The following is a 15307-nucleotide window of genomic DNA, read 5'->3' on the forward strand; positions in this document are numbered from 1 at the left end:
ACAGCCATCCACCTCATCCACTACTCCACCAATCTTGGTGTCATCAGCAAATTTACTGATCCATCCTTCAGCCCCCTCCTCTAAGTCATTAATAAAAATCACAAAGAGCAGAGGACCAAGCACTGATCCCTGCGGCACTCCGCTAGCAACCTGCCTCCAATCCGAAAATTTTCCATCGACCACCACCCTCTGTCTTCGATCAGACAGCCAGTTACCTATCCAATCGGCCAACTTTCCCTCTATCCCACACCTCCTCACTTTCATCATAAGCCGACCATGGGGGACCTTATCAAACGCCTTAAAAATCCATGTATATGACATCAACTGCCCTACCTTCATCAACACACTTGGTTACCTCCTCAAAAAATTCTATCAAATTTGTGAGGCACGACTTGCCCTTCACGAATCCGTGCTGACTATCCCGGATTAATCCGCATCTTTCTAAATGGTCGTAAATCCCATCTCTAAGGACCTTTTCCATCAATTTACCAACCACCGAAGTAAGACTAACCGGTCTATAATTACCAGGGTCATTTCTATTCCCTTTCTTAAACAGAGGAACAACATTCGCCATTCTCCAGTCCTCTGGCACCATCCCCGTGGACAGCGAGGACCCAAAGATCAAAGCCAAAGGCTCTGCAATCTCATCCCTTGCCTCCCAAAGAATCCTAGGATACATTTCATCAGGCCCAGGGGACTTATCGACCTTCAGTTTATTCAAAACTGCCAATACATCCTCCCTCCGAACATCTATTTCCTCCAGCCTATTAGCCTGTAACACCTTCTCTTCCTGAAAAACATGGCCCCTCTCCTTGGTGAACACTGAAGAAAAGTATTCATTCATCACCTCGCCTATCTCTACTGATTCCATACACAAGTTCCCACTACTGTCCTTGACCGGCCCTAACCTCACCCTGGTCATTCTTTTATTCCTCACATAAGAGTAAAAAGCCTTGGGGTTTTCCTTGATCTGACCCGCCAAGGACTTCTCATGTCCCCTCCTAGCTCTCCTAAGCCCCTTTTTGAGCTCGTTCCTTGCTAACTTGTAACCCTCAATCGAGCCATCTGAACCTGGTTTCCTCATCCCTACATAAGCTTCCCTCTTCCTTTTCACAAGACATTCCACCTCTTTCGTGAACCATGGTTCCCTCACTCGGCCATTTCCTCCCTGCCTGACAGGGACATACCTATCAAGGACACCCAGTATTTGTTCCTTGAAAAAGTTCCACTTTTCATTAGTTCCTTTCCCCGACAGTTTCTGTTCCCAACTTATGCCCCCTAATTCTTGCCTAATCGCATCATAATTACTTCTCCCCCAATTGTAAACCTTGCCCTGCCGTACGGCCCTATCCCTCTCCATTGCAATAACAAAAGACACCGAATTGTGGTCACTATCTCCAAAGTGCTCTCCCACAACCAAATCTAACACTTGGCCCGGTTCATTTCCCAGTACCAAATCCAATGTGGCCTCACCTCTTGTCGGCCTATCCACAATATTGTGTCAGGAAACCCTCCTGCACACACTGCACAAAAACTGCCCCATCCGAACTATTTGACCTACAAAGGTTCCAATCAATATTTGGAAAGTTAAAGTCCCCCATGACAACTACCCTGTGACCCCCACACATATCCATAATCTGCTTAGCAATTTCTTCCTCCACATCTCCATTACTATTTGGGGGCCTGTAGTAAACTCCTAACAACGTGACCGCTCCCTTCCTATTTATAACCTCAGCCCATATTACCTCAGTGTGCAGATCCCCCTCCAAGTGCCTTTCCGCAGCCGTTAAACTATCCTTGATTAACAATGCCACTCCTCCACCTCTTTTACCAGCTTCCCGACACTTACTGAAACATCTATACCCCGGAACGTCCAACAACCATTCCTGTCCTTGTTCTACCCACGTCTCCGTAATGGCCACAACATCGTAGTCCCAAGTACCAATTCATCTACCTTGTTCTGGATGCTCCTGGCATTGAGGTAGACACACTTCAACCCACCTGCCTGTCTACCGGTACCCACCCTTGACCCTGATACCTTGCCCAATACCTCACCATCCTCACTGACTTCTGGACTACAACTCCTTTTCCCACTCCCCTGACAAATTAGTTTAAACCCCCCTGAAGAGCCGTATCAAATTTCCCTCCCAGGATATTGGTGCCCCTCTGGTTCAGGTGCACCCCGTCCTGTTTGTACAGGTCCCACCTTCCCCAGAATGTGTTCCAATTATCCACGTATCTGAAACCCTCCCTCCTACACCATCCCTGCAACCACATGTTTAACTGCACTCTCTCTCTGTTCCTCAACTCGCTATCACGTGGCACCGGCAACGTACCAGAGATGACCACATGTTTTGTCTTAGGTCTCAGCTTCCAGCCCAGCTCCAGAACAAAGAACAGTACAGCACAGGAAACAGGCCCTTCGGCCCTCCAAGCCTGTGCCGCTCCTTGGTCCAACTAGACCAATCGTTTGTATCCCTCCATTCCCAGGCTGCTCATGTGACTATCCAGCTAAGTCTTAAACGATGTCAGCGTGCCTGCCTCCACCACCCTATTTGGCAGCGCATTCCAGGCCCCCACCACCCTCTGTGTAAAAAGCGTCCCTCTGATATCTGAGTTATACTTCGCTCCTCTCACCTTGAGCCCGTGACCCCTCGTGATCGTCACCTCCAACCTGGGAAAAAGCTTCCCACTGTTCACCCTATCTATACCCTTCATAATCTTGTACACCTCTGTTAGATCTCCCCTCATTCTCCGTCTTTCCAAGGAGAACAACCCCAGTCTACCCAATCTCTCCTCATAGCTAAGACCCTCCATACCAGGCAACATCCTGGTAAACCTTCTCTGCATTCTCTCTAACGTCTCCACGTCCTTCTGGTAGTGCGGCGACCAGAACTGGACGCAGTACTCCAAATGTGGCCTAACCAGCGTTCTATACAGCTGCATCATCAGACTCCAGCTTTTATACTCTATACCCCGTCCTATAAAGGCAAGCATACCATATGCCTTCTTCACCACCTTCTCCACCTGTGTTCCCACCTTCAAGGATTTGTGGACTTGCACACCTAGGTCCCTCTGTGTTTCTATACTCCTGATGACTCTGCCATTTATTGTATAACTCCTCCCTACATTATTTCTTCCAAAATGCATCACTTCGCATTTATCCGGATTAAACTCCATCTGCCACCTCTCCGCCCAATTTTCCAGCCTATCTATATCCTGCTGTATTGCCCGACAATGCTCTTCGCTATCCGCAAGTCCAGCCATCTTCGTGTCATCCGCAAACTTGCTGATTACACCAGTTACACCTTCTTCCAAATCATTTATATATATCACAAATAGCAGAGGTCCCAGTACAGAGCCCTGCGGAACACCACTGGTCACAGACCTCCAGCCGGAAAAAGACCCTTCGACCACTATCATCTGTCTCCTATGGCCAAGCCAGTTCTCCACCCATCTAGCCACTTCTCCTTGTATCCCATGAGCCTTAACCTTCTTAACCAACCTGCCATGTGGGACTTTGTCAAATGCCTTACTGAAATCCATATAGACGACATCCACGGCCCTTCCTTCGTCAACCGTTTTTGTCACTTCCGCAAAAAACTCCACCAAATTTGTGAGGCACGACCTCCCTCTTACAAAACCATGCTTTAAATCCCCGTCCCTTCTCTTACCTATGTCGTTGGTACCAATGTGTACCACGGCTTGTGACTGTTTCCCCTCCCCCTTCAGAATCCGGAAAACACGGTCTGAGACGTCACGGACCTTGGCATCCGGTAGGCAACATACCATCCGTGAGTCTCTCTTGCTGACACAGAACCTCCTATCTATCCCTCTAACTAACGAGTCCCCAATAACTATTGCCCTCCCGCTCTGCCCCTTACCCTCCCGAGCGACGGACAGAGTGCTAGAGATCCTCTCACTGCGGCTCACCACTGGTATGTCATCCCCCTCAGCCGTATCCAAAGCGGAATACTTGTTGCTAAGGGGACGACCACAGGGGATCCCTGCACGGAATGCTTCCTCCCAGCCCCTCTCACCGTCACCCATCTGTTTTCATTCCTCGGAGTAACTGTATTCCTAAAGCTTCTGTCTATGGCCACCTCTGCGTCCCTAATGATCCTAAGTTCATCCAACTCCAGCTCCAGTTCCCTAACACGGTTTTGGAGGAGCTGCAGATGTGTGCACTTCCCACAGATGTAATCAGCAGGGATACTGTCGCCGTCCCTCACCTCAAACATAGTGCAAGAGGAACATAGCACTGCCTGCACACCCATCCCCTCTAGACACCTTGCCAGTACCAGGTAGAAACAGCAAAAATGAATTAAACTCACCCCTGCTTGCCCTTTCTGCCTAAGCCCTGTGAGCCAAAGCCCTTATAGCTCTCACTCAGCTTCCCACACACTCCACTGCCCGCTCCCGACACTGCCCGCTGTATACTGCAGCCTACCTTTTATACTTCGCACGCTTAAAGAACCCTTCCCAGACTCCTTAGCAGCCCACTTCCGGTTTTCACTTTAAACTTAAGAAAAATACTACTACAAAAGTAAAGGCCAAAAAAAAAAACACACACTAGCTGACTAATTAAATAAATAAATAATTCAATCAATCTCTCACCAGCACTCCTGCCTCCAGGTAACTATGATGGTATGAGGCATGAATTGGCCATGATGGACTGGGAAACATTACTGAAAGGAAAGACAGCGGACAGGCAATGGGGGGCATTTAAAGAACAAATAGGTGAACTCCAGAAGTTGTTTATTCCTATTTGGTGCAAGAGTGGAAAGGGAATTGTGGCCAAAAAATGGCTAACAAGGCAAATTAAAGATAGTATTAGTACAAAGAACAGTACAGCACAGGAACGGGCCCTTCGGCCCACCAAGCCTTCGCCGATCACGTTGTCCTATCTAACCAACCGCTTATATCCCTCTATTGCCCATTTGTTCATATGTCTATCAAGGTAAGTCGTAAATGTGGCTAACGTTACTGCCTCAACCACCTCACTTGGCAGTGCATTCCAGGCCCCCACCACCCTCTGTGTAAAAAACATCCCCAGTACATCTCTGAACTTGTGCCCCCTTGTAATTGTCGTTTCTGCCCTGGGAAAAAGCTTCCAACTGTTCACCCTATCTTTATCACTCATAATTTTATAAACTTCTTTCACGCCTTCCCTCAGCCTCCGTCTTTCCAGGGAGAACAACCCCAGTTTATTCAATCTCTCCTTATAGCTAATACCCTCCATACCAGGCAGCCTCCTGGTAAACCTTTGTTTGGATACAAAATGACAGAAGCCAGAGGGTGGTTGTCGAGAGTTGTATTTCAAACTGGAGGCCTGTGACCAGTGGTGTGCCTCAGGGATCAGTGCTGGGTCCACTGGTATTTGTCATTTATATTAATGATTTGGATGAGAATATAGGGGGCATGGTTAGTCAGTTTGCAGATGACACCAAGATTGGTGGCATGGTGGACAGTGGGGAAGGTATCTCCAATTGCAGCAGGATCTTGATCAATTGGGCCAGTGGGCTGACGAATGGCAGATGGAGTTTAATTTAGACAAATGCGAGGTAATGCATTTTGGTAGATTGAAACAGGGCAGAACTTACTCAGTTAATGGTAGGGCATTGGGGAGAGTTACAGAACAAAGAGATCTCGGGGTACATGTTCATAGCTCCTTGAAAGTGGAGTCACAGGTGGACAGAGTGGTGAAGAAGGCATTCGGCATGCTTGGTTTCATCGGTCAGAACATTGAACACAGGAGTTGGGATGTCTTGTTGAAGTTGTACAAGACATTGGTAAGGCCACACTTGGAATACTGTGTGCAATTCTAGTCACCCTATTATAGAAAGGATCTTATTAAACTAGAAAGAGTGCAGAAAAGGTTTACTAGGATGCTACCGGGACTTGATGGATTGAGTTATAAGGAGAGGCTGAATAGACTGGGACATTTTTCTCTGGAGCGTAGGAGGCTGAGGGGTGACCTTATAGAGGTCTATAAAATAATGAGGGGCATAGACAAAGTAGATAGTTAATATCTTTTCCCAAAGGTAGGGGAGTCTAAAACTGGAGGGCATAGGTTTAAGGTGAGAGGGGAGAGATACAGAAGTGTCCAGAGGGGCAATTTTTTCACACAGAGGGTGGTGAGTATCTGGAACAAGCTGCCAGAGGTCGTAGTAGAGGCGGGTACAATTTTGTCTTTTAAAAAACATTTGGATAGTTACATGGGTACGATGGGTATAGAGGGATATGGGCCAAATGCGGGCAATTGGGGTTAGCTTAGGGGTTTTAAAAAAAAAGGGCGGCATGGACAAGTTGGGCCGAAGGGCCTGTTTCCATGCTGTAAACCTCTATGACTCTATAACCTTTGCTGTACTCTCTCCAAAGCCTCCACGTCCTTCTGGTAGTGTGGCAACCAGAATTGGAGTATGTTGAGTATGATCTGTACTCTACCATCCAGGACAGAGTGGTCTGCTTGATCAGCACTTCCCCCTGCACCTTAAACCTCGCAGCATCGATGCACTTGGCAGCATCGAGTACCATGCACAAGATGCACAGTAATTGTTCCACCGGAGCAAAGGACAGAGGAGTGATTTGTGAGTTCAGCTAAAGGGGTAAGAAATTGATTATTTTTACTTACTTCTTTGCGGGGTTTCTTGTTGTAGTCGTTTAAATTTGAAAAGCGGAAGTAGGCCGCCCACGGAGCGACCTGGAAAGGCATTTAGTTTTTTTAAAAGCGCGTGGGAGGTTTAAAAAGCAGGCCGCAGTATCCAGCGGGCAGTGGAGTGGCGGGGTAAGTTTAATTCTTAAGTACGTTTCTCTGTGTTCCTTGAAATAAGAAGGGAAATTATGAGTGTGAGGCCAGTCTGTTGTTCCCAATGTAGGATGTGGGAGGTCCTGGAGACTCCTGGTCTCCCGGACGTCCATATCTGTGATGGGTGTGTCGAACTGCGGTTCCTAAGGGACCGTGTTAGAGAACTGGAACTGCAGCTCGAGGATCTTCGTCTGGTTAGGGAAAATGAGGAGGTGATAGACAGGAGCTATCAGCAGGTGGTCACACCAGGGCCACGGGAGGCAGAAAGGGGAAAGCTCGGGTGATAGAGAGCACCCCGGTGGATGTGCCCCTTCACAGGGGGGGGGGGGGGGGAGGAGAGAGACAGATCCTGGAGAGCTGTAGTAAAAACAGGGTTGTCGTGATGGGAGACTTTAATTTCCCAAACATCGATTGGAATATCCCTAGGGTAAGGGATTTGGATGGGGAGGAGTTTGTTAGGTGTGTTCAGGAGGATTTCCTGACACAGCATGTGGATAAGCCTACAAGAGGAAAGGCTGTACTCGATCTGGTACTGGCTAATGAGCCCGGACAGGTGTCGGATCTCTCAGTGGGGGAGCATCTTGGGGATAGTGATCATAATTCTATCTTCTTTACGCTAGCATTGGAAAGAGATAGGATTAGGCAAGCTAAGTGTATAAAATGATGAAGGGGATAGATAGAGTGAACGTTCAAAGACTATTTCCTCGGGTGGATGGAGCTATTACAAGGGGGCATAACTATAGGGTTCGTGGTGGGAGATACAGGACGGATATCAGAGGTAGGTTCTTTACGCAGAGAGTGGTTGGGGTGTGGAATGGACTGCCTGCAGTGATAGTGGAGTCAGACACTTTAGAAACATTTAAGCGGTTATTGGATAGGCACATGGAGCACACCAGGATGATAGGGAGTGGAATAGCTTGATCTTGGTTTCAGATAAAGCTCGGCACAACATCGTGGGCCGAAGGGCCTGTTCTGTGCTGTACTGTTCTATGTTCTAAGAAAGTGTTTATCTGGAGTAAGGGGAAATATGAAGCCATCTGGCAGGAGATTAGAGGCGGAAACTGGAAGGATGCATTCTCGAGGAAAAGTACCGAAGTAAGGTGGCAGATTTTCAAGGAATGTTTGTCTGGAGTTCTGCATGACAATGTTCCAATGAGACAGGGAGGTATTGGTAGGTTACGGGAACCGTGGTGCACGAAAGCTGCGCTGAATCTAGTCAAAAAGAAAAGGAAAGCGTACAAAAGGTTCAGAGAGCTAGGCGATGATAGGGATCTAGATGAGTAAACGGCTTGTCGGAAGGGACTTAAGAAAGAAATTAGGAGAGCCAGAAGGGGTCACGAGAAGGCCTTGGCAGATAAGATTAAGGAGAACCCTAAGGCATTCTATAAATATATGAAGAGTAAAAGGATGAGATGTGAAGGAATAGGACCTATAAAAGGTGACGGTGAGAAAGTCTGTACAGAACCGGAAGAAATAGCAGAGGTGCTTAAGACCATAAGACATAGGAGTGGAAGTAAGGCCATTCGGCCCATCGAGTCCACTCCACCATTCAATCATGGTTGATTTCAACTCCATTTACCCGCTCTCTCCCCATAGCCCTTAATTCCTCGAGAAATCAAGAATTTATCAATTTCTGTCTTGAAGACGCTCAACGTCTCGGCCTCCACAGCCCTCTGTGGCAATGAATTCCACAGACCCACCACTCTCTGGCTGAAGAAATTTCTCCTCATCTCTGTTCTAAAGTGACTCCCTTTTATTCTAAGGCTGTGCCCCCGCGTCCTAGTCTCCCCTGCTAATGGAAACAACTTCCCTACGTCCATCCTATCTAAGCCGTTCATTATCTTGTAAGTTTCTATCAGATCTCCCCTCAACCTCCTAAACTCCAATGAATATAATCCCACGATCCTCAGACGTTCATCGTATGTCAGGCCTACCATTCCTGGGATCATCCGTGTGAATCTCCGCTGGACCCGCTCCAGTGCCAGTATGTCCTTCCTGAGGTGTGGGGCCCAAAATTCCTCACAGTACTCCAAATGGGGCCTAACCAGTGCTTTATAAAGCCTCAGAAGTACATCCCTGCTTTTGTATTCCAAGCCTCTTGAGATAAATGACAACATTACATTTGCTTTCTTAATTACGGACTCAACCTGCAAGTTTACCTTTAGAGAATCCTGGACTAGGACTCCCAAGTCCCTTTGCACTTTAGCATTATGAATTTTGTCACCGTTTAGAAAATAGTCCATGCCTCTATTCTTTTTTCCAAAGTGTACGACCTCGCACTTGCCCACGTTGACAATGAATATTTTACCTCGGTATTCAAGGTGGAAAAAGACCTGGGTGATTGTACTACAGGATTGAGGCGGACTGAAAAGATTGAGTATGTGGACATTAAGAAAGAGGATGTGTTGGAAATTTTGAATAGCATCAAGATAGATAAGTCGCCGGGACCGGATGGGATGTGCCCCAGGTTACTGTGGGAGGTGAGGGAAGAGATTGCAGAGCCTCTGGCGATGATCTTTGCGTCGTCGATGGAGACAGGAGAGGTTCCGGAGGATTGGAAGATTGCGGATGTGGTTCCTATATTCAAGAAAGGGAATAGGGACAGCCCAGGAAATTACCGACCACTGAGTCTAACCTCAGTGGTTGGTAAGTTGATGGAGAAGAGCCTGAGGGACAGGATTTATGAACATTTAGAGAAGTTTAGTATGCTCAAAAGTAGTCAGCACAGCTTTGTCAAAGGCAAATCGTGCCTTACGAGCCTGGTGGAGTTCTTTGAAAATGTGACTAAACACATTGACGAAGGAAAAGCAGTAGATGTGGTTTACATGGACTTCAACAAGGTGTTCGATAAAGTCCCCCATGCAAGACTTCTCGAGAAAGTGAGAGGGCATGGGATCCAAGGGGCTGTTGTCTTGTGGATTCAGAACTGGCTTGCCAGCAGAAGGCAGAGAGTGGTTGTAGATGGGTCTTTTTCTGAATGGAGGTCGGTCGCCAGTGGAGTGCCCCAGGGATCTGTTCTGGGACCCTTGCTGTTTGTCATTTTCATAAATGACCTGGATGAGGAAGTGGAGGGATGGGTTGGTAAGTCTGCCGACGACACGAAGGTTGATGGTGTTGTGGATAGGTTGGAGGGATGTCAGAAGCTGCAGCGCGACATAGATAGGATGCAAGACTGGGCGGAGAAGTGGCAGATGGACTTCAACCCGGATAAATGTGTAGTGGTCCATTTTGGCAGGTCAAATGGGATGGAGGAGTATAATATCAAGGGTAAGACTCTTAGCAGTGTAGAGGATCAGAAGGACTTTGGGGTCCGGGTCCATAGGACTCTTAAATCGACCTCACAGGTAGAGGAGGTGGTATGGTGTGCTGACCTTCATCAATCGAGGGATTGAGTTTAGGAGTCGGGAGATAATGATGCATCTTTATAATACCCTCGTCAGACCCCACTTGGAGTACTGTGCTCAGTTCTGGTCGCCTCATTACAGGAGGGACGTGGAAATGATTGAAAGGGTGCAAAGAAGATTTACAAGGATGTTGCCTGGATTGATTGGCATGCTTTATGAGGATAGGTTGAGGGAGCTTGGTCTTTTCTCCTTGGCGAGACGAAGGATGAGGTGTGACCTGATAGAGGTGTACAAGATGTTGAGAGGTATAGATCGGGTGGATTCATAGAATCATAGAAACCCTACAGTGCAGAAGGAAGCCATTCGGCCCATCGAGTCTGCACCGACCACAATACCACCCAGGCCCGACCCCCATATCCCGACATATTTACCCGCTAATCCCTCTAACCTACGCATCTCAGGACTCTAAGGGGCAATTTTTAGCATGGCCAATCAACCTAACCCGTACATCTTTGGACTGTGGGAGGAAAACAGATAAATGCGAAGTTATGCATTTTGGAAGAACTAATGTAGGGGGGAGTTATACAATAAATGGCAGAGCCATCAAGAGTATAGAAACACAGAGGGACCTAAGTGTGCAAGTCCACAAATCCTTGAAGGTGGCAGCACAGGTGGAGAAGGCGGTGAAGAAGGCATATGGTATGCTTGCCTTTATAGGACGGGGTATAGAGTATAAAAGCTGGAGTCTGATGTTGCAGCTGTATAGAACGCTGGTTAGGCCACATTTGGAGTACTGCGTCCAGTTCTGGTCGCCGCACTACCAGAAGGACGTGGAGGCTTTAGAGAGAGTGCAGAGAGGGTTTACCAGGATGTTGCCTGGTATGGAGGATCTTAGCTATGAGGAGAGATTGGGTAAACTGGGCTTATTCTCCCTGGAAAGACGGAGAATGAGGGGAGACCTAATAGAGGTGAACAAAATTATGAAGGGTATAGATAGGATGAACAGTGGGAAGCTTTTTCCCAGGTCGGAGGTGACGATCACGAGGGGTCACAGGCTCAAGATCAGAGGGGCGAGATATAACTCAGATATCAGAGGGACGTTTTTTACACAGAGAGTGGTAGGGGCCTGGAATGCGCTGCCAAGTAGGGTGGTGGAGGCAGACACGCTGGCATCGTTTAAGACTTACCTGGATTGTCACATGGGCAGTCTGGGAATGGAGGGATACAAATGACTGGTCTAGTTGGACTAAAGAGCGGCACAGGCTTGGAGGGCCGAAGGGCCTGTTTCCTGTGCTGTACTGTTCTTTGTTCTTAAACTGGAGCACCCGGAGGAAACCCACGCAGACATGAGGAGAATGTGCAAACTCCACACAGACAGTGACCCAAGCCGGCAATCGAACCCATGTCCCTGGAATTGTGAAGCAGCAGTGCTAACCACTGTGCTACTGTGCCGTTCTCGGAGGCATTTTCCCAGGGCTGAAATGGCTGCTACGAGAGGACACAGGTTTAAGGTGCTGGGGAGTAGGTACAGAGGAGATGTCAGGGGTAAGTTTTTCACTCAGAGGGTGGTGCGTGAGTGGAATCGACTGCAGTCAATGGTGGTGGAGGCAAACTCGATAGGGTCTTTTAAGAGACTTCTGGATGAGTACATGAGACTTAATAGGATTGAGGGTTATAGGTCAGCCTATATATAAGCCTAGGTAGGTAGGGACATGGCCGGCGCAACTTGTGGGCCGAAGGGCCTGTTTGTGCTGTATTTTTTCTCTGTTCTATGTTCTAGTAACAACTCGTCAAATCACCTATGATGCCAGCTTCCAAACCCACTTCCGCTACTATCTGGAAGTCAAAGACAACAAAACAAATGGGAACACCCAACACCTGCACGTTTTTCTACAAGTCACACACCATCTGGACTTGGAAAGACATCGCTTTTCCTTCACTGTATCTAGGTAAAAATCATGGAACTCCCTAGTAGCACTCTCGGTATACCTACACAACATGGGCCGTAGCAGTTGAACAAAGTGACCCATCACCAAGGGCAACAAGGGTTGACCTTGTATATGGTTACCGCATTCCATGAATAAGTTAAAAAGGTACCTTCTGTAAATCTGCGATGACTATGCTGAACTGGTGATCACACAGTAGCTTCCACAAAGCCAGGGTCTGACAGGTGGAATGGAGTAGCTGCTGTATACCCTGCAATGACAGTTTCTCATAGGCCTGTGCTTCGGCTGGGGGAGAAAGCAACAAGTTAGTACTGAGGCAGGGCCCAAGGCCATTAAAACTTTAACATACTGCACAGTACGGCTTTGCATATGTACACCAATATGAGGAACATATTTGAGATTTTGGAACGCTGTGTCCCCAACCTCCATGTAGCATTTCATAAAACTGAACAACATATTCTCCCAATTTCTGATATCACAGTTTTTGCACTTGTGGAATAATGAAATTAATTATTGATACAGGGCTTTGGGGAGAGAGCGGGGCAGTGGGATTAGTCTGGGGATTGATACAGGGCAATGGGATTAGTTTGGGGATTGATACAGGGCTATGGGAAGAGTGGGATTAGTTTGGGCATTGATACAGGGTTATAGGGAAAGACCGGTGGGATTGTCTTGGGATTTTTTAATTTATTCAGTGAATGCAAATTCCGAGAGCTAAGCAATTTTACTTAAAGAACAATACAGCACAGGAAGGGGCCCTTCGGCCCCCCCAAGCCCGTGCCGCTCCCTGGTCCAAACTAGACCATTCTTTTGTATCCCTCCATTGCCACTCCGTTCATGTGGCTATCTAGATAAGTCTTAAACGTTCCCAGTGTGTCTGCCTCCACCACCTTGTCCGGCAGCGCATTCCAGGCCCCCACCACCCGCTGTGTAAAATACGTCCTTCTGATATCCGTGTTAAACCTCCCCCCCCCCCTCACCTGGAACCTATGACCCCATGTGAACGTCACCACCGACCTGGGAAAAAGCTTCCCACCGTTCACCCTATCTATGCCTTTCATAATTTTATACACCTCTATTAGGTCACCCCTCATCCTCTGTCTTTCCAGTGAGGACAACCCCAGTTTACCCAATCTCTCCTCATAACTAAGCCCTTCCATACCAGGCAACATCCTGGTAAACCTCCTCTGCACTCTCTTTAAGCCTCCACGTCCTTCTGGTAGTGTGGCGACCAGAACTGGGCGCAGTATTCCAAATGCGGCCGAACCAATGTTCTATACAACTGCAACATCAGACCCCAACTTTTATACTCTATTCCCCGTCCTATAAAGGCAAGCATGCCGTATGCCTTCTTCACTACCTTCTCCACCTGTGACGTCACCTTCAAGGATCTGTGGACTTGAACACCCAGGTCCCTCTGCATATCTACACCCTTTATGGTCCTGCCATTTATCGTATAGCTCCCCGCTACGTTAGTTCTACCAAAATGCATCACTTCGCATTTGTCTGGATTGAACTCCATCTGCCATTTCTTTGCCCAAATTTCCAGCCTATCTATATCCTTCTGTAACCTCTGACGATGTTCCTCACTATCTGCAAGTCCAGCCATTTTCGTGTCGTCCGCAAACTTACTGATCACCCTAGTTACACCTTCTTCCAGATCGTTTATAAAAATCACAAACAGCAGAGGTCCCAATACAGAGGCCTGCGGAACACCACTAGTCACAGGCCTCCAGCCGGAAAAAGACCCTTCCACTACCACCCTCTGTCTTCTGTGACCAAGCCAGTTCTCCACTCATCTAGCCACCTCCCCCTTTATCCCATGAGATCCAACCCTTTGCACCAACCTACCATGAGGGACTGTGTCAAACGCTTTACTAAAGTCCATATAGACGACATCCACGGCCCTTCCCTCGTCAACCATTCTAGTCACTTCTTCAAAAAACTCCACCAGGTTAGTGAGGCAGGACCTCCCTCTCACAAAACCATGCTGACTATCGTTAATGAGTTTATTCCTTTCTAAATGCGCATACATCCTATCTCTAAGAATCCTCTCCAACAACTTCCCGACCACGGACATCAAGCTCACCGGCCTATAATTTCCCGGGTTATCCTTCCTATCCTTCTTAAATAATGGGACCACATTAGCTATCCTCCAATCCTCTGGGACCTCACCTGTGTCCAGTGACGAGACAAAGATTTGCGTCAGAGGCCCAGCGATTTCATCTCTCGTCTCCCTGAGCAGCCTGGGATAGATTCCATCAGGCCCTGGGGATTTATCAGTCTTTATATTCACTAAGAAACCTAACACTTCCTCCCTTGTAATGGAGATTTTCTTTAACGGTTCAACACTCCCCTCCGAGACACTCCCAGTCAACACATCCCTCTCCTTTGTGAATACCGACGCAAAGTATTCATTTAGGATCTCCCCTACTTCTTTAGGCTCTACGCATTATTCCCCACTTTTGTCCCTGAGAGGTCCGATTTTTTCCCTGACAACCCTTTTGTTCCTAACGTATGAATAAAATGCCTTGGGATTCTCCTTAATCCTGTCTGCCAAGGACATTTCGTGACTCCTTTTTGCCCTTCTAATTCCTCGTTTGAGTTCTTTCCTACTTTCTTTGTATTCCTCCAGAGCTTCCTCCGTTTTTAGCTGCCTGGACCTAACGTACGGCACTCTTTTCTTTTTGACCAATCCCTCAATTTCCCTGGTTATCCACGGTTCTCGAATCCTATCCTTCTTTTTGACAGGCACATGCCTATCCTGCAGCCCTAACAACTGTTCCTTAAAAGACTCCCACATGCCAGATCATGTGGGAGTCCAATCAACAGCTGCCAATTTCTGCCTAATCCCACTAAAGTTAGCCTTCCCCAATCCAACACCTTACTCTTGGGACACCACTCATCCTTTTCCATCACTATCCTAAAGCTAACAGAATTGTGGTCACTATTTGCCACATGTTCCCCTTTCGAAACTTTGAAGACCTGACCGGGCGCATTCCCCCGTACTAGGTCCAGTATAGCCCCCTCTCTAATCGGGCTATCTACATATTGTTCCAAAGAACCTTCCTGTACGCATTTCACTACTTAGTTTGTAGAGCGGATGGGATGTGGTTGTTGGCAGTCATTTTGTGTATATATTGAACAACATTGAGGCTAACTCTGCACCCTGAGCTTGTCCATTGGCCAGTCTTCTCCATGCACTTCTT

The 15307-nt window shown here is 47.6% G+C and overlaps 1 protein-coding gene across 1 annotated transcript in view; it reads right to left on the minus strand.

The window, feature by feature from the left end:
- The window catches only part of nup155 (nucleoporin 155), a 425601-nt gene that overhangs the window by 106766 nt on the left and 303528 nt on the right, over nucleotides 1–15307 (minus strand). The window contains exon 23 of the mRNA XM_078215282.1: nucleotides 12250–12383. Coding sequence (XP_078071408.1) covers nucleotides 12250–12383 — 134 coding nt within the window. The remainder of the gene's footprint in view (nucleotides 1–12249; nucleotides 12384–15307) is intronic.

The sequence above is a fragment of the Mustelus asterias genome, chromosome 6 (assembly GCF_964213995.1).
Source record: "Mustelus asterias chromosome 6, sMusAst1.hap1.1, whole genome shotgun sequence".
Lineage (NCBI taxonomy): Eukaryota > Metazoa > Chordata > Chondrichthyes > Carcharhiniformes > Triakidae > Mustelus > Mustelus asterias.